The following is a 20,776-nucleotide window of genomic DNA, read 5'->3' on the forward strand; positions in this document are numbered from 1 at the left end:
ATAGAATGTAATTGCAACAAGGGAAAAACTATCTTTTTTACAAAGGAGACCAATATGGGAAAAGGGATTGTGAATCTGTATTGCCATAGTTAGTTATTACTTATAAAAAACATGGGATTATTGGGTGGTTCATCTGACTAGCACTCATAAAAAGAGAAAGAAAACCTGTACAGTACATATATATGTGTTTTATCCCCCACTCAGTGATTTTGCAAAACCACCTATGTATTCCCTGTGTTACAGTTAGCTATGTGAATAACTTGGGTATTTATGCTATATGTTATAACTGGTGGTTCAGACTATGCATATGTACAGCAAGGAGTAATGTGTTACAAAACAGTATAATAGAATCATACCATATATTTTCTCCTATAAGATGACCTTTCAGTCCTAAAATTCACCCCTGAAGATTGGGGGTCGTCTTATACTTCCTTTCTAAAAATCAAACCTTGAATTCTAAGTGATGTTTATTGGTAGGCTAGCCTTGGCCTCGGTGCAGTAACCACCGACATACAGTACTTGAAAAGATCACATTATGAAATAAACTGATAATATAGGTAATAAAACTATTTTTACCTTATACTATATATTATTGGCATATTCGAGGAATAATTCCATATCAATGAAATCAACTTTTATCTATGCGAGTCCAGCTGAGAAAATGTAAACATCAAGTTATGGTTGCATTGACAGCAACCTTTATCTTTTGGTAACCTTTCAGAAATTTTAATGGTAGTGTAATTATGGCAGTAATAACATTTAGGATAGCATAATATTCATTTTTCATTAAAAATTCATTATCATTTTGGTAGTAAATAACACAATTTTGGATTACATACAGTTCAGTCATACAAATGATAATTATTTATGATAATTATCATATATACTTGTATTGTTGTTAGGGTTTGTCTGTGATTGACAATTAAACAAAACAATGGTGTCCATTTTAGGCAACATATGTAGGAAAAACATGATATAGAATCAGCTTTATTTCGTTTATTTTGAATGTCTAAGTATACAGTAAGTAAAACATCATTTGTAATAACATCTATCTTTACATAACCAAAAGCTAGCATATACAGTACACAGATGGTTTTGTACATCAGCAGTCATCTTATATGACAGATATGAGATGAATTCATGAAAATTTGCTGTAGTTTTTGACAAAAATTTGCTGTAGTTTTTGACCTCATCTTATCTAAAGGTCGTCTTATACACGGAAATATACAGTAATTTAAAAATTTTTTATTTATTCTCAAATTTTTGTAAATAAAATATTTGAGTTTACTGAATAACTAGACAACTACAGATATGTTTTGCTTAACATCCTTGATGCAGTTTGGAAAGTAAGGTGTTACATAAATTAGGCATTAAATTGGATATCACACAGAGTACAAAACAAGTCTGTAAAGACATACTGTAGTACCTACACTTTTCTGCTAACTAAATAACCAAGATGCTGTACTCTTATTTCTTATAATCTAGTATAATATGCAGATTTTTAACAAAAATATATTATAAATAATATAAAATATATGTCGTAGTGCACATCAGGACTGTAGCTGCAAAGCCTTTAGGTATCGTAGCCATCACGTATCAATGGTAGCTTCGTTAATTTTCTGTATCCTTGTTCTGCATTTTTAAAAGGATACCTTGAAAAATATGATAGAAAAATCAGAAATAATACAAATAATATACTGTAATGGATTACATTACATTGTAGTAAAGATAAAGAACACAGTATGTAGGTGGACACAGAAAAAGTTAGTGAAGCCCACATTGATGAAGCATCATGATGCTCATGGTTATCAGGTGTTGGAAATTCATTGCATGCATGGGTAGTTTCAGTACTGTGTTGACATTTCATAATCTTGCATAATAGGCATGTTTATTTTTATACAATATGTTAGATAATTTAAAATATATACTGTGCATCATGGCTGTATTTTCCTCTGTAATGAGGGCTATGATAGCCTGAAAGCCTAACTTGATGTTTTATAGCAATGTTTTTATGTTTGTGTTTATTTTTATGGATGATTCACATGCACATGACATACAAAAATGTATTTTTATATTCTACCAATTGCAAATTAGTATTTATTGTGCGATTAAATGTTGCATTTGCTTGCCAAGTCAGAGAGATATCATATTTTTGCTTAGTTATTTTGTGGGAGCAGTGGATTTGTTTTTAATCAAATAATATATTCATGGTATTACTATTTACTTTGTAAATACATTTATAAATCACATTATGCTAATTAACGACAATGTTATGCTTATGTAACAATTGCCAGCCTTCTGTATATTTAGCTTAAGAATGCTATAGGCCTAGTCATGGTTATCATAGGTACTGTAATTCTAGTGCTAGTTAATCATGCTTCTATTCAGTTTAAAATATATTGTCACCAGTTTGGAAGCTATTGGATACCTGTAGGTTGATTGAGATTTTGTAAGTGTAGTGTAAACTTCAGGTACCTTGTATGTATATGCAAACAGCATGAAGCACATAGACTTGTGATGCACATTCTTTGCCTAGGGAATATTATCAGGAAATGTATTAATAGTTTTGACAACTTTTTTTTTCACAGAATCAAAAGAAACTGGGTGTTCTGAAGGAAATCTTGACCTGGACCCTAGAAATCAATAAACAAACTTTCTCCGTTGTTTGGAAGGAAAAAACAATCAGCATTGCTCTAACAGCAGCAAGTAATATTTCTCCATGTTTAGACACAGTAAAGACATTAGGCAGGATTCTGCCTGATCCAACAAAGCTACCATCTCTATTAAAAGACAAGGCCAAGAGACTTTTTGATGCATGGAGAAGCACTCCTTTTGAGAGTGAAGGTAAAGCTGATGCATATCCAGACTTCTTCAGCTTATATAAAAAATTCTGTGAAGAAGAAAACAATTTTTTGGCTGAAAATAGCAGATGTCAAAAAGTAACTGATGATGACCAGGAGGATGAGAAGTGTTTTGCAGTACCTAATTTTCAAGAGACAACCAGAGATATGGAAAGAGAGTACCAGAAACTTGTTTTTTTATTTGCCAGTATGAATTTTGCTAAAGATGCTGAAGCTTTTCCACAGCATCAGGTTCAAATCCCTTCTTTAACTCAATTTAGTTCAGAAATAACACAGTTAGAATTTGAAGGCCTGAAAGTACTAAAGCAGTTGTTTAACTTTACAAATTCTGTACAAGAATTTGGGCCTGTAGGCTCTCTTACAAAGTTTGGAAATACAAGGTCATTGGATGAGGTGGATTGTTTACGTGTAGAAAAGAGAGGCCTTTTTAGGAACTTGACTTATTCACATATTTGGCAAAATAGTACTAACACTAAACTTTATATTAATAGGCCAAAAAATCTGAATGCTTCATTATACAGAATCTCTAGAAAGGTATCAAGGCGAACGCAAAGCCTTTCTCCCTTAGTCAAAAAAGGTCATGGACAACATGTGTCTAGTTTAGAGAAATGCAAGCCCTCTAAATCATCTCGTAAACGTGGCACTCGGCACGGTTCAGAAGAAAGGATGAGAAAGCATCATCGATCCTTGGGAAGGGCATCATTGAGATCTTCAACACCTAAGCATAGGAGAAGCAAGAGCCTGCAGGTCAAAAGAGAAGAAAAAAAAAGCAAAACACTGGATTTGAAGAATAAGTCCTTGACTCCTAAATCCCATGCCAACTTAGCTGATCATTTGAAGCAATTACTTTCTTCCATAAAAAGATTTAGTAAAATAAATGAAGCTTTTGAGGAGGATATTAATTTTATTTACTGGATGATGAGTAGTGAGAGAATTTTTCTTTGCTCTCCCAGGAGAGGGGACTCTAGGGGTCAAAGTGTTGCCATAAAGATAAATTTACAAGTTGAAGATGTATTTTATGCTCTAATGTGGTTTCATTTCCCATTGATTCTGTCAACTAACTTTTTCCATGAAGAAACTTCTAGCCATATGGGTGATAGGACTGAAGGACAGATTATTCCCTTTTCTGATCAGCTTTTGAAGGAGAAATTTTCCAAGAAAAAGGGGAGAATTTCTAAAAAATATGCAAGCAAAAAGATTAGGCAAGTTGTATTGTCTCCTACAGTAAACAGAGACCAACAAAACATTTCTGAAGTGGAAGTACAGAGTAGAGACAATGGTGATGCAAAAAACACTAACAAAGAAGAGTATGCAAATGTATGTAGATCTGAAGAAGTTCCTAAGACCTTAGAAGATGGGGAATGTCATCAGGAATTAAATGTTGAAAAAACAGATGGCACTTCAGCTTATGCAGATGTAAAAGAGAATGATGACAAGATGAGTTCTGAAATGGACCATTTTGATGTTAAAACTGAGAGTAAAAGTTTGTCACCTGAAGGTGAAGGACATTCTGAAGATGTGGGCATGGGCTTTGAAGGACATCCCTCTGATATATCTCCCCTGTCTCAAGTGTGCTGCAGAAAGGACTGTTAGTCCCACATACAGACTCTGATAGACAGATATTTATGGATAGCTCTCAGTTAATTTTTGATAAATTAAAGGACATGAAAGTACAACTCACTGTCCCTGAAGAGCTCAGAAACTTAGTCCAAGCTCAGCAAGATGGAATTCAGGCAATGATCAATGCTGCTGATAAATTTAAGGAAACTTTCGAAAAAAGCCGACACCTTTTTCAAAGTTGTGATGCTGGAAACCAGACTGCTGATCTTGGAAAGAGTACCTTGAGTGACACAAAAAATGTGACCAAGGAAATTAATTCAGAATATGAGAAAGATGGTAGCAGTGTAGAAGAGAAAACTAAAAATGAAAAATATCTTACAAAGGCAACATTAGCATTAAAAGAAGAGCCAGTTATTGTTTCAAAGGATAAAAACTCTTGGAAGCCTTTTAAATTGAAACCTGATGGCCCTGTTAGACCATCTAAACAAGTTATTGAAGTTCATAAGGCACTCAAACGTCAAGATCATCAAAACCTTGAAATGCCCCACCTAGTTACACTGAAGAAGAAAACCTTAACTCCAGTAGAAACTCCATCTGAAGTGCAAGAACTGAATTATTTTGGTGCCACAAAGCTGCTTCACCTTCCTCCAGAGAACAAAACTGACAGTGAGAAATTAACCCTTTCTGATTTGGACGATGATGAGGAATATGTGTCGGAATTGCATGATCATATGCCAGTAGACGATACTCTGGATGACATTACTTTACCCGACTCTTTGCATGCATCCGATTTAGAGGAGGTGACTGCTGTAGATTCTGCAAGTCAGCGTGCTATACATGAAAAATTAATTAGAAAAAAAGTTAGGAATAATGACAGTCAGTCATATGTAAAAAGAAATATAAGTAAAGTTGTATCTGTAAAAGATCAAAGAGTTGTGGAATTAAGTGGAATCAGACCCAAACATAATCAGTGGGATGAACAATTGCAACTGAAGCCAGTTCCCCTTAAGATTAAGCCACCTGTGGATAGAATTATTAGTAAAGCAAGTGGCATATTAACTAAAAACCAAATGGGTACTGGTAATCTAACAAAAAGGGAAAGTTATCAGGCTCCTTTAAAGTTGTTAGTTTTACCAAAGCAAGATGAGAAACCTCTACGTCATGAAAGTATAAAAGAATACAAACCTCTGACTCTCAGAAAAATTCCTTTTGGAAATCTGCCACAGTCTGTGGAGAGTCAAAAAAAAGTAACTTTTCCTATTAGAAACAAAGCAGGAGTCACCAAAGGTACATTTGTTCCTACCCACACAGAAAGTGACATTTTAGCCCAGGGAGAAAATAAATTCCACAGACTGACTTTGTTAAAGTTACCATCATCAGCAGCAAAGAGTCAAGGAAAGAACAAAACTGAAATGGCATTCAAGTTCCTACATCCAGCAGAGGTGTTTTCTTATTACAGGAGGCATATGGAGAAAGGAGAAATAAATAAGTTTAGAACCTTGAAAGTTGCAGAAGCTAATAATGTAGAGTCACATTCAATTCCAAGGAAAAACACTGATGAGGAGAAGCATGTAAATCTTGGACTTTGTACTGGAGAACTTTCACATGGGGTTAGTTCATCTGTTGTTGAAATTCCCTTACCACAAGGAAGACAGTTTGGTTCTGAAATACTTTCAGCACACCAAATGCTTTCTACTGTAGAGATTCATTCACATCAAAAGCCTTCTCCTGTGGAAATGCCTTCCCTCCAAAAAAAACCCTCTTCTGCTGATGTGTCAGCTCAAAACAGGACCCCTTTTTCTGAACTGTCATCACTAAAAAGAGCTTCCTTGCTTGAAGTGCATTCACCACAAAGAACGCTGCCTTTTGCTGAACAGTCTTCACGACAAGGGTATTCTGAAGCTGAAATTCTCTCCTCGTGCCAAGGGGCATCTGCTGTTGATGTGCATTCAGAGTTTGAAATGCCCTTACTTTATGAAGTACCTTCTACCACTGAAGTTTCTTCAGATAAAGAAAGATTTGGCCCTGAAATGGCATCACAAGAAAAATTCTCTGCAACTGAAATATCTCCATTGCATGATAATATATCTATAAATGAGTCCAAAGGTGTATACAAGGTAAGAGATGACAATGATTTTCTTCTTAAAATTCATGATTATGAAAAAAAATATGAGGCAGGGATGTACAAAGATATCTTGGATGATGCTGAATCCCTTAATAAACAAAAACAAACCACTCCTGGCTTTCAGTATGAAGCAACAAAGCAAATGGCTGAACTCTATAAACTTCAGAGGCAACATTTTCAAGAAACCAAGGAGATGCAAACTATCAATGGAAGTGGTTCAAGCAATAACTCTGAAGGTTTGGTAACTCCAACAGGGAAAACTGCATCTTGTGAAATTTATGCAAAAAATTCTGCTTCAGTTACTGCTGATGGTAAGGAATTTCTACCAGGAAAATTGTGTGTTGCACTTGGAGGCACAGATTTAGGAGACTCAGAAACAAAAACTGTGAAAGATTCTTGGACAGAAACCATCCTTGCTGCAGAAAAGACTGAGGTGCAGGTATGTGACACTGTTTTGCTGTTTTTTTTTTTAGTTTGATTTAAAATTTGTTTTGTACTATAAAGAAATCAGGAAGTCTTCACTAGTCCAGTATTTCTCCAGCAGTCTGTTGTTATTTCCACAAGGAAACTAAAATTAGTACTGTACAAGAAATGCTGCAAAGAGACACTACAGTCTACAGTGTGCCATGCAATGCACCCTATAAGCAGTAACCCTGTACTGTGTCTCAAATGTTGAAATTAGGTAGCTTTTATTCAGATTAAATACTATGGACTTTGTCCATTAAACTTATTTTCAGTTTTCTGGATGTAAAATATTCTGGAACACCAATTTCACTGCTTTTCCAGTGTACATGCTTTTAATTTTTATGCTTTACACTAGAAATCTTTACACTAGAAATAGCAGTAATCATGTGTTAGGTCTTCCACATTTAGCTGATTAATAATTTTTTTTTATAGTGCAGTCGCTGTTTCATCCTCAAGGAGTTACCCCTCCATGGCAACCCAACTAATATAAAAGAAATATCTTTTAGCCTGGTCTTGTAGCCGGTTACTGCATTGTAATGATAATCACTATGACACGTGATGAGTATACAGTAATGGACTCAAAGATAAATGGGCATTTTATCCTATCTTCAGCAAAGCTGTACCCAGTTTTTCGAATGTCAAAACCTGCTAGAATTAGAAGTGACTATTGCGCATGTGCGTTTGCCATCTTGTTTATGAGTTTATGACCGGATTGGTAAAAGACCATGAGCCATTACTTCTCTGGTCAACGTCAAGTGCAGACGGAAACCCAGTGCTCCTCACAAAATCATTCTGATTTTTCATCAACGAAGATCATGGAAACATCTAAATTTGAAAGTTAAGTGCTTATTTTTAAGCTCCAGTTAAAAATCTTAGTTAATTTAAACTGTGGAACAAATGTTAAATTTGTGTATGAAAGCTGGAAACTGGCATTTGTTTTGCAAGCATATGGTCTGTGTTTTCTCACGAAATCTGTTTGCTATTTGTGAAAAAGAAAAAATTAAAGAATTTCTCATTCTATTTAGAATTCTTAACTAAAGAAGTGTTCCACAGTTTATTATTAATTTAGATAATCCCTTCAGATAACGATTTCTACAATAGGCCTACATGAGATGGTAGCCTAACAAATTCAGTGAGAATAATTTAGATTATAAGTAGAAGTTGCCTGTAGCCTATAAGCTAGAATTACATATCCTAAAGGTGATTTAAATAACCTGGATTAGGTAGTAATCTGAATTAAGAAAAGAACCATTGAAGACATATCCTTTTATGGTCCTAGGCATCAGCCTAGTTTACACCAAGGAACCTAGGATTTGTTAAACAGGCCACAGATTTTTTCCCTTTATATAGCCTGTATACTTAACCATGAGCTAAATAATCCAGGACTAGGTAGTGCCTTATATTAAGTTAAGTGATAATCTTCTACTAAACATTTTATTGGGCTAAATCGTTAGCCTAGACAATGTAATCTAGGACTAGATGAAAATAGTAACCTGTTCCGAATGAGATGGTACCCTAGCTTTAAGGCCTCTTACTAAGGTAATTGTGTTTTACATCACCCATACCCAGATGAAAATAAATAATCCAGATTAGGCAGTATCCTAGATTAGAGCAAGTGTTAGCCTTGTAATAAGACATACATTATTGGGCTACTGTTTTAAATAGTAGACCAAATAACCTAGGATTGGAGATTAACAACCTGGGTTAGACAAAATTAGTAGCCTAACTATAAGGTTACATATTAGTAAGTTTCTGGTTTTATGTAGCCTATACATTTAGAGTGATCTATAATAATCTGGATTAGGAAATGCCCTACACTAGGCTAAGAAAGAACAAAAAAGTCTAGGGTTACATATAAACAGTATTCTAGGCTCAATAAAAAATAATCTTTTTTTTTTTTTTTACAATTCTGTAGCTTAAATGTAAGGCTACATACTCTTAAAAGTGATTTAAACCTACAACAGGGAGTAGCCTAGCCAGATTATGTAGGAATTCTTTTTTTAAGGTAACATCCTGCTGTTAGTTTAGTAACAGTGTAGCTGAGTATCAGAAAAAAAGAGTAGTCTCTGCTACATAAAACAGAAAACCAGATTATAAGAGGGTTATTTTCTGTATACAGTAGTCTATATTCTTAGGTTTTAAAGAAGCCTAGAATAAGAAGTGGCTTAGAATAGATTAAGTGAGAACCCTCTAAGAAATCATCTATGCCTAGCTTAATGCAGATTACACTAGAAGCATTAACCAACACCATAAAAAACAGTAGCTTTAGTTAGTTAAATTAGTTCATATAAGATTATCCTAAATGGCATGACAATTTAGAATTAAAATTTCACCAAGCCATAGCAAAAGGACTAACAGTTAAGTAATACAGCCATATACAGATGTCAAAACACTAACCTAAACCTCAAAGGGTTTAAGCTAACATGGGTATTTTATAGTGTATTACAACTATACACTAGTAGTCGCGTTAACCTGTAAGATGAAATATACTAATGATACAGGGATTGACAAAAATGTCCCTTATTCAAAGCAATTTTACTAATTAGTTTCTAATAACAACTTGGTTTTTTCACTACAGGGCTGCCAGTATGCAGGACACTGAGCTCAAGTGTTCTGTAGCAAACTGCTCGGTTCAATTTTTGCCAGTGGGTACAGCCCATACCACCTGCCATGAGCATAGCCCTTGTAAAAAACAAGACAAATTTGCTTGGTCGCCAGATATGTGCGAAATTTGTAGCATGCTCCTGGCAGCAAGTTTTAAGGACAAAACAGCTTGTTTTAAGCTGTCCCGATAGGTCTTAGGGTTCAGCAAGGGTGTGGAAGGGGGAGATTATATCTTTCCTGCAGAACTCCGGCAGCAAATATTTAACTCTTTCTCAGAAGATATATGTTTGGGCCAAAACCCAGTAACATCAGTCCTCAATACCTCCCAGGTTAACCTTGCGGAGGAAGTAGAGGAACCTTCATTTGGAGGTGAATTTCTTACAAAGGAATATGAAGTTGATATTGCTACCGAAAATGACCTTGCTGAACCCAGAAGGATCAGGGACACAACCTTCAGGTAACCATGGGAGAAACATTCCAGAAGGAATTCAATCCCCTATGCAGTTTTCAGAAGCTGAACAGGCTTCTTCCCCCAAAAGAGATGCAAGGAACCACCTAACCCCAATTGAAATGACTACATTTTCGGAGGGGTATAGTAATTCAACCAGGACCTCTGCCCCTGGGTAATTGGCAGTCACAGTTCAGCTGTGGATGCTCAGTCAGATTATGCAAGCTCCCCCAAGAGGGATGCAGTTTGCAGCATTTGATTAATTCCATGAGGAAATTATGAGTAACATCGAAGATGCCCTTGCCACAGAATGGCAATATATAAGGGAATTATTACATGATTCCGAACAGGAAATTAAAGAAATGAAGTCAGCGATGTATACTCCAAAGTGTAAAAGTACTGCATCCTGCAACTGAAAAGGTAGAGTGGAAACAAGTTCTGCCCAAACAAGGTCTAAGGCTAGAATTCCAACTGGAACCCTCAAAATGGCCAGTTCGGACTGTAAAACATCGGATCAAAACATAACAGGCTCCAGTATTCTCCCCTGATGATACTGATAATCCTTGGCAAGACGCCTCAATGTGCATTTTCTCTCCTGATGGTAAGTATCTAATCAATGAGAGAAAAGCCTTGATTGAAGTTGTACATGTGGAGTGTAGAGACAGTGCAGCACTCCCTAATACAGAATGGTGCCTAATATCACCTTCGCCAGACAGGGAGAAACCTCAAAAGGAAACAGTTCTCTTAGATGGGAATACAGCATTAAAAGCTATAGATGACACCCTTTACCAGGTTAATGGAAGATGGATCTGTACTCCCATTATGAGTAAAAACCAAATTGCTCACCAAGTACCCCCAGCCTTCTGTCCCTTCACTTTTAAAATTATAAACCATGTGAAGGCAGACTTTCAAAATTATGTAGGAACTAGAAAACGGGGGACAATAACAGAATTAAAACCATTTGCCATTTCGAAAAATTCCACCAAGGAATGGGCAACGCTTCAGCTTCCTTTCGAAAAGGAAAAGCTCCCCTTAGATGTAGCTACTCAGCAATTTGGGACTCCTGTGAGAAGAATCTCAGATGAGGCAACTTCGTCCAAATTTCGTGCTGGGACCCACCTCCTTAGTATCTTAACCTCTTCCACCTTGCTAGAAGTTGCCACCAAAAGACTTCCAGAAGATTCCAGGACAATTTATGCTGTTGTGGCTAAAAGTCTTATGAGAACCATATGGGAAGGACTCCATGACTTTTTAAGACTGGCGCATAAAAGAGCAAATGGAAACATTGGAAGGTTCAAACAAGCCACTTCCCAATGTGACTGATTTATTACAGTCTAACCCCTTCTGTAGGGACCTGTTTGAGGATTCTTTTGTAACTCAATTCAGCGAGTAAGCACACCAACAAAATTGTACAGTGTACACTTTAATGGGCAAAGGAGAATTCAGGAAACAAAAAACCCGATATTTCCCTTTACCCAGTCCAAAAAAGGCTCGCTTTGATAAAAAATCTTATGAGCCTTCAGTCACCTCCAAAAGTTTCTTCATAAACAGGTAGGTGGTCAGAAGGGATAATCCCCTTAAAAGGGACAACAGAAACAACCACATCAGCAAGGACATCCTTTTCACAAGGTCCAAAAACTGTCTTATAAAGGAAATGGAAAAGCAACGCCCGGAATGCTTATCAAGGGAAAAGATAGAGGAAGAGGGGGATACCAATAGGAATTGCTTGGTCGGGGGTTGACTTCAAAGACACCACAGAGAGTGGGAGTCTTCTCCTTGAGGGCACAGCATTATTCCCTGTGGGCTGGGGTGGAGTTGGTCTTATTTCCCCCTCACCTTTACAGGGTTTCTTTAAAAAACCAGACCCCACTCTGGAAGATTACGTGCAGAAGGCCCAATAAACCCTAAAACGTCGAGCCTCTATTTACGAAAGTGTCTGCTGTATGCCGGCGGCGTTTGGGAGTTAGCGCCGAAGCGGAAAAAAGTTTTTTTCAAAAAATCACAGCACGCTTAGTTTTCAAGATTAAGAGTTCATTTTTGGCTCCTTTTTTTGGCATTGCCTGAAGTTTAGTATGCAACCATCAGAAATGAAAAAAATATCATTATCATACATAAATATTGAAATATATGACAGCACGAAAAAAAATTTCATATATAATTGTATACAAATCGCGCTGTGACCAAAACGGTTAAAGCTAATGAGTTATTTTTTTTTCTTTGTATTGTACACTAAATTGCGATGATTTTGGTATATAACAAATTGTAAAACGATCAAAGCAACACAGAGAAATAATATCACAAAATGATGCATGAATTAAGTGAACGCTGGATGTAAAAAATGTAAAAAAGTTTTTCAAAAAATTCACCATAAATCGAAATATTGTGCTAGAGACTTTCAGTTTGTTGCAAAATGAGAGACTTTCAGTTTGTTGCAAAATGAAGGTAATTGATTGAATATTACTAGATTGTAAGTGTTTTAGCTTACAATTGCAATTTTCGACCATTTCAGTCGAGTTAAAATTGACCGAAGGTCTAATTTTTTCTATTTATCGTGATTTATATGAAAATATTTCAAAACTGATAAAAGCTACAATAATGAGTTATTTTTCCTTGTATTCTACATAAAATTGCACACATTTTCATATATAAAATTTTATGTAACGACTAATATAAAACGGTGCAAACATTACGACAGTGATGAAAGAATTTCTGAGATGTTCGGCTGAGTTACCGCGCGGATGTAAGGAAAAAGTTTTTTTCAAAAATTCACCATAAATTGAAATATTGTGCTAGAGACTTCCAATTTGTTGCAAAATGAAGGTAAATGATTGAATATTACTAGAATGTAAGAGTTTTTGCTTACAATTGCATTTTTCAACCATTTCGGTCGAGTCAAAGTTGACTGAAGGTTGAAATTTTGGCACATTGTGATTTATATGAAAATATTTCAAAACTGATAAAAGCTACAACCATGAGTTATTTTTTGTTGTATTCTACATGAAATTGCCCACATTTTCATATATAAAACTTTATGTAACGACTAATATAAAACGGTGCAAACATTACGACAAAGTGACGAAAAGAATTTCAGAGATGTTCGGCCGAGTTACATGGCACATGACGTAAGAAAAGTTTTTTCAAAAATTCACCATAAATCGAAATATTGTGCTAGAGACTTCCAATTTGTTGCAAAATGAAGGTAAATGATTGAATATTACTAGAATGTAAGAGTTTTAGCCTACAATTGCGTTTTTCGACCATTTCGGTCGAGTCAAAGTTGAACGAAGGTTGAAATTTTGGCACCGTGATTTATATGAAAATATTTCAAAACTGATAGAAGCTACAACCATGAGTTATTTTTTGTTGTATTCTACATGAAATTGCCCACATTTTCATATATAAAACTTTATGTAACGACTAATATAATACGGCGCAAACATTACGACAAAGTGACGAAAGAATTTCTGAGATGTTCGGCAGAGTTACTGTGCGTGGACATAAGGAAAAAGTTTTTTTCAAAAATTCACCATAAATCGAAATATTGTGCTAGCGACTTCCAGTTTGTTGCAAAATGAAGGTAAATGATTGAATATTACTAGAATGTAAGAGTTTTAGCTTACAATTGTGTTTTTCGACCATTTCGGTCGAGTCAAAGTTGACCGAAGGTTGGAATTTTGGCACATCGTGATTTATATGAAAATATTTCAAAACTGATACAAGCTACAACCATGAGTTATTTTTCATTGTATTCTACATGAAATTGCCCACATTTTCATATATAAAACTTTATGTAATGACTAATATAAAACGGTGCAAACATTTCGACAAAGTAACAAAAGAATTTCTGAGATGTTCGGCCAAGTTACCGTCGCGCGGACGTAAGGAAAAAGTTTTTTTCAAAAATTCACCATAAATCAAAATATTGTGCTAGACTTCCAATTTGTTGCAAAATGAAGGTAAATGATTGAATATTACTAGAATGTAAGAGTTTTAGCTTACAATTGCGTTTTTCGACCATTTCAGTTGAGTCAAAGTTGACTGAAGGTTGAAATTTTTTGTAGTCGACGTATGGTATGTCTGCTCGTCACCCGACAGACAATTTTAGTCGACTTACGATACGTCCAGTCGGCGTTTAAGGGTTAAAGGGAGCCATAGAGAAACATGTATATTTGCCCTAAGCATGTCTCTTCAGTGTTCCCATAAAGGATTCCTCGAAAGAGTGATCCTCGACATTCAGTCATTCCAAAAGGGACTTGGACAATTTATATAGATCTGAAAGATGCATACTGCCACTTCCCTGTCGCCGCTCCCTGCCGCCCCTTCCTAGGGTTCCGGATAGGGAAAGATATATGCAGGTTCAAAGTCATGCCTTTTGGGCTAAACATTGACCCAAGAATTTTTACAAAATTATTAACGGTAGTTCTCTAGGAACTCAGAAAAAAAGGAATGCAACTAATAGCTTACCTAGATGACTGGTTAACCGGGGGCTCCACAAGAAAAGAGTGATTGAAAACGTAAGAGCTATGGTCAACAGACTCCAGTCAAAATGGTTTATAATAACTTGGGAGAAATCCCACCTCATGCCCAGCAGATGCTTTCAGTGGCTGGGACTGTGTTGGGATACTCTTCTGGGCCTGTTATCTCTCCCCATCAAAACTCAGAAAAGAATAAGGAAAAACCTCTAAAGGTTCCTGGCACAGCCCAGAGTTTCCAGACAGCAATTGGAACACATGATGGGTCTGCTGCAGTTTGCATCAGTAATAGATCCAATACTGTACTCAGATTTAAATTGAAAAACATGAACAAATTTTGGATATGGCATGCAGGAAAAAAAGATGCAAGACTGATCTCACCAAAAGAATCAGAAAGTGGGGAGATACTTCAGCCTTGGACTTGGAAGGAATCTGGTGAAATAAGTCACCCTGACTCCTCCATCTGTATGAGTGACAATACACACAGATGCCTTGTTGACAATGGAAGGTTGGTGGGGGGGACATTGGGAGGGTCGTTAGGTGGCAGGACAGTGGTCAGCTACTCTGAGGAATTGTCATATCAATTTCCTGGAGAAGATGGCTGTCTTTTTGTCTCTCAAAAAACTCAAACCTCCAGAAGAGAGACGTATTCTGTTGGTTGTAGACAACACGACAGCAATGTCCTGCATCAAAAGATTAGGATCATGCTCACCTCTTCTCAATATGATATTGCTAGCCATCCTTCGGGTGGTGCAAGTAAAGAAGTGGCACCTACCTGCAATTCACCTCTCAGGGTCTCTCAATGTAATAGCAGACTCTCTATCAAGGGAAACGACAGTCTCAACAGAGTGAATGTTGGACAACCACTCTTTTTAAACAATAGCCAACATGCTTCCACACAAATGAGATTCACAAACTCTAGTAATGTATATGTGTCTCTGAATTTGGACAGTCAAGCAACAGCAAGAGATGCCTTCTTATAAGACTGGAACAAGTGGAGGACGATATATCTTCTTCCTTCATTGTCCCAGATTTTGAAGGTTTTCAGTAAACTTTTAACCTTCATAGGAACAGCTTACTTAATATCCCCAAATTGGCCAAAGAGGCATTGGTTCCTATTACTTCAACAACTGGTGAAAAGATCAGTTCCACTATCGTCCGCTGTTCTGTCCCAGAAAGTAGGAAGGAAAGTCGTCTACACATCCTCCTTTCTGAGCAGAGACCTTCACGTATGGATTTTTTAAATATCTACCGTGAAAACTACTCACCTAACATTGCTAGGTACCTAGTGCAAAAATTATGGACATCATCTATCCAGCAATACTAGTCCATATGGAAGATGTGGTTAGATTATATCCATACTGAGAGCCCCAGTTGAGATTTCTGTAGAAACATTTTTAAATTTTCTTATTTGCCTTTCTGAAGACAAACGTCTTGCAGTTACAACAATCATGGCATACACGGCAGCATTACTGGAACCCTTGCTTTATGGATTCGGGATTGACTCCAGCATAGAAGTTGTCACTTCCCTTCTGCTGTCTTTTGCTTTACAAAGACCTGCTCCCAAAAGACTTCTAATTACTTGGTCCCTGAACGAGGTACTTAGACTTCTGTCTACCCGTCAATTTAGCGGACCCATTACAACCACAACTCACATGCTACAAAAGGCGATCTCCCTGATTGCATCAGGATCAGGAGCCCGAATTAGTGAACTAGGCTGTCTTAGACGGGGACGATACATTACTCAAACTGCTGATAATCAATTATTATTGTCCCCTGGCCCATCATTCCTGGCCAAGAATGAGGATCTTTAAGAAAGAAATCTCCTGTTCTTATAAGAAAATTCAATTTAGCAGACAAAACATTATGCCCAATTCAAGCACTCAAGGTTTACCAAGAGGTCATGGCAAACATCCCTGAAGATCCGATTTTCCTACACCCTAGCACGAATAAACCACTCTCTCTACAAGTGCTAGGAATAATTTTAGAGTTCCTCAATAAAAAGGCAAACCCACTCTCCTTTCCTAGGTCACATGATATTAGGAAAGAACTGTAAGTGCATCGTTGGCCTTCTTCAGAAATGTCTCTTTCGAGGAAGTCTCCGAATTTACAGGGTGGTCACCAGAGACAGTATTCTTGAAACAATACTGCCATGACCCTGAGCAAATTCCACTACACTGTGTATCAGCAGGTGGTATGGTTAGTTAGTCCTGACCCCATAGGCACTACAGCAGAAAACCAGGGGTCTTCCTAACGGTTGGGTATAATGACTATCGCTGGGCAGGGTGCGACAAGACTGCAACCATACCCAGCATACTTAGGTAAGTCACTGTAGATATTCACCATAAAAATGTAAGTTTTTGTTTAGTTTCTTGTTTTTTGTTACAAAAACCCCAAAAAGTTTTTTAGAATACAGACTGGGGCTTGAAACTTGTGGCTTGACCTCGGACCAGAAATGTTTTTGTTTTTTCTTGAGGTTGTTGGGATTAAAATTTTGAGAGCTCAAGCCTTTCGTCACCTGTCAATTTCTTTATAAAGCTCCTTGGGGATGAAACAGCGACTACACTATCAAAAAACAGGTTTTGACATAGGAAAAACCTATTTTTGGTAGTCGCTGTTGAGTCCTCAAAACCCTCCCACTTCCCTGATGAAAAGGCATGGGATTTGGGCAAGTGATCATCCTGCATTGACCAATAGAGTAATGGCCCATGGTCTTTCACTGATCCGGTCATAAACAAGATGGCAGACGTGCAATAGTCACTTCTAATTCTAGCAGGTTTTGACATTCAAAAATTGGGTACAGCTTCTCTAATCTTATCTTTTAGTCCATCATATAGTACTCTATCACGTGTCATAGAGATTGTCATGACGATGCAATACCCAGCTACAAGATCAGGCTAAAAGATATTTCTTTTATATTAGTATGGTCACCATGGAGCCCTGGCACACCATGGAGGGGTAACTCCTTGAGGACTCAACAGTGACTAGCAAAAATAGTTTTTTCCTACATCAAAACCTGTTTTATAATTTGAATAATGATTTTAGTTGTCATGAGGGAAAGTGTCATGCTTAAACTTACATGACATAGTAATGCAGCATTTTTTTTACTCTGGTATATACGTTCATGTCTAAGTATGACAAGTATTGGTTTGCTGTATAGTCATTGTAACCCATTTTCTCTGGAAGGGTGTGATAAAAAATTTTTTAATAGTGAAAAACGTTGTTCTAAAGCCTTGTCTACTTGTCCTTGTTTGTATTAACAGTTAATTTGCATTACAGACACAGACACAACCTAAAACTACAGTAGATGCATCAGTTACAGCTTGTGTGAGCCCTCCACCTACAAGCTCTTCAGCGGTACCCCATGCCACACTTTCATTTAATCATGCTGGTTTAATTGTGGACCCTTATTCACAAGCATCATTCCCTGAAAGTTTCAGAGGCAGTGTAGCTCATGTTGTTGACATTCCTCAGGATGTTGTTCTGAAACAATTGAGAGCTATTGGCAATGAATTGAATAGAACCATACCTAGTGTACCTCCAAATGATCCCAGTGAACATGCTTCTTCATCTGTGTATCAGGGTTATGACACAGAAAATTCAGTTTTGCAGAGTCATTTAAAGGAAAAACTTTCAGAGAAAAAGGAAGGCGAGACTCTACAGGACTTTGTGATTGAAGGTAAAAATAGGAACCTTGGACATGAAAGCACATCATCAAGTCCTTTAGAAACTGGGACACCAAAATCAGCAGAAATTGGTAATAAGGAAAGTACAAGCAGTGTTGAACCATTAATGGGTGAAGAATCACCAGGAAGAAGTGACCAGGTTTCTCAGGAAGGAGATAAAAACACATATTGGACTGGAGATTTTACCATGGAAAACTTAACACAGGCTTTTATTAAGGGAAAATTAACCTTTGAAAGATTTTGTGAATTAAGTAATAATGCTGTGGAAACTGATGACTTGTTAAATAAAGAAAGAGAAGCAAAGGAGGGTGAATTACATATTAGAGAGATTGAAGAACTAGAAAAGGAAGCTAAAGCAGCAGTCGTAGGACTTCAAGCTTCAAAGAAACTTTTGTCCAGGCTAGATATTGTAATCCAAGAATCACAGAGAATGGAGAAAGAAAAATCTTTAGAAAAATGTGTTGGGTCTTACTCTTCAAGAACTGCTACATACACAAGAAGTAGGAAACCTAAAGCATCTGTAAAACAAGAGTGGCAGAAGGTCCAATCTGAATTTCATAGTACTCAGAATGCTGACAGTCTTTTGCAGTTCATTGAAAGTGTCAATCCTGAGGATATATCTGATGAAATGATTGACATCATCATGCATTATACTGAAATTGCAGAAGGAATTCATGAGGCTAAAGATCACTCTGCAGCCAAGGAGAAAGAACCTAAAAGTGTTCATGCCAAACAGATTATTATTCCAAGAAATCGGGAACTGAGAAATGACTCTCACTTTGCTGATCATGGAACCAGTTTGTACTCTCCTGACCTTGTAGATGAAAATCCAAGTCTTGCACAGCAGATGCAAGACCTTCCCTACTCTCCCAATCTTCATATTGATCTGAGAAGCTTAAGGTTTGTAAAATCTGTATTCCTGTCTTGTGTTTACTATAAGAATAGTCAGTACAGTTGTCTTTTAGAATTCATGGGGTTATGGATGCCAGCCTTCTTGAAATTGGAAATCTGCAAATAACTCTTGACTTCCCAGACCTTAAGTCTTATTACAATGCATTTTTAGCCCCAAAATCCTATTGTTGAACATAAACAGTAGCTTAAATACCAAATTGCACTACATTACAGTATGGTACACCTTTTTTTAGTGTACAATACATGGATATTGCTTTGGTCATTACGTTTATGCCAGTTGGAAAACTTATTCTTAAAAATATTTCTAACCTTATGCATGCGTAAAGTATAGGTTAATATCCACTTCTCGTCTTTCACGCAGTGACTTGGTGGTTTTGAATGATAATAATGATGCTGAAAATGAAGATGCAACGCAGATATTGATGAGGTCCTTGCTATACAGTTCTTGAAGTTGCTCACAAAGATGCACACACAAAACAGACAAATGTTTTATTGTACGAAATTATGACAATTTTTCCTGTATCTGTAGAGGGTTATCAGGCTCATCATCCTCCTTGCATAAGGAAGAGGATGAGTGGCTGATCTCAAGAGCCTCAGGGATGGCAGCGGTGGAAGGAGAGGCCTGGATTCCGTTTTACCTTTGCCAAATGTATATTGATTTGTTTGACTTCTTTGCTTTGTATTTCTTAAATATTGATATATATGGTACAATTACTTTTGGCATTTCTTTCACTGTCAAAGGACATACCATTGATGAGTTGATATAAACATAGTCTATGAGAGCAGTGAATTGATACAATCCCTCTTTGATGTGCTTCTGCTTCCTCTTCATCTGGCATATCATGTGTTTGTTTCAGCTCCATTAAAACACTCTCACTATTTACTCATAAGAGTTGGTGCCAGTTAAATTTTGAATTTTTCCAAGATCCATAACTAAAACTCTTCCATACCTGCTTTATGTGGCATAATCACAGTTTCAATGTCTTTATTTTGATAGCTTTCATATTCTTTACATCCCAGTTTTGATAGCTTTCACATTCTTTACATCCCAAATGTAGAGGTTGGATTCTAGACATTTTGTGAGGAGCCAAGTAGACAGCTTTGACACTGTTGTTATTGAACTCATGGGCATCTTGGTGACCACAGGCATTGTCTAATATTGAGATCTATCTTCCCTTTCAAGGCAGAGGGATTAGCAGCTATATGAATCAGTGCTGCCTTGACCATAACCCAATAATGTTAGCAAAAACAGTGTCGTTCTTTTCCTTCTTTAAAACCTGATGCCTTGGTTTCTTTTCTACTGATAAATGTCTTCTGTTGTATTTTCTGTACAGTGGTTTCATTGGTATTGAAAATATGCTATGGTAAATAGCCTTATATGTTAATTTCTTGATGGTGTTCAGTAGCTTATTTACTACCTCCTAGTGGACAGAAGCTCAAGTTCTGTAATCTTTACATTTCCTGGTCCAAATTACCAAACCAGCCTGTGCTGGCATTGTCTGTAGACCTAGATCCTTCTTCTTTTGCATGTCTTACAAAAATGAAGAAGGACTTGGCCTTGGAGATGCCATCTACAGTACAAAGCAATCCTGTTCTCACACAAAAATATGTTTCCACATGAGAGATAGAGTGAAAGAGATGTC

General features: G+C 36.8%; 1 protein-coding gene across 11 annotated transcripts in view; it reads left to right on the forward strand.

Moving 5' to 3' along the window:
• Positions 1–20,776, forward strand: part of LOC136843814 (ciliogenesis and planar polarity effector 1-like) — a 105,686-nt gene that overhangs the window by 75,234 nt on the left and 9,676 nt on the right. For 6 of the 11 annotated variants that reach the window (XM_067112580.1, XM_067112579.1, XM_067112583.1 and 3 more), the window contains exons 19-20: positions 6,671–6,985; positions 17,815–19,121. In XM_067112580.1, the coding sequence (XP_066968681.1) occupies positions 6,671–6,985; positions 17,815–19,121 (1,622 nt within the window). Of the gene's footprint in view, positions 1–2,588; positions 5,583–6,670; positions 6,986–17,814; positions 19,122–19,494; positions 19,701–20,776 lie in introns of those variants that run through there. The other 5 variants (XM_067112587.1, XM_067112589.1, XM_067112586.1 and 2 more) reach the window with 2 other exon arrangements.

Source organism: Macrobrachium rosenbergii, chromosome 12 (assembly GCF_040412425.1).
Source record: "Macrobrachium rosenbergii isolate ZJJX-2024 chromosome 12, ASM4041242v1, whole genome shotgun sequence".
Taxonomy (NCBI): Eukaryota; Metazoa; Arthropoda; class Malacostraca; order Decapoda; family Palaemonidae; genus Macrobrachium; species Macrobrachium rosenbergii.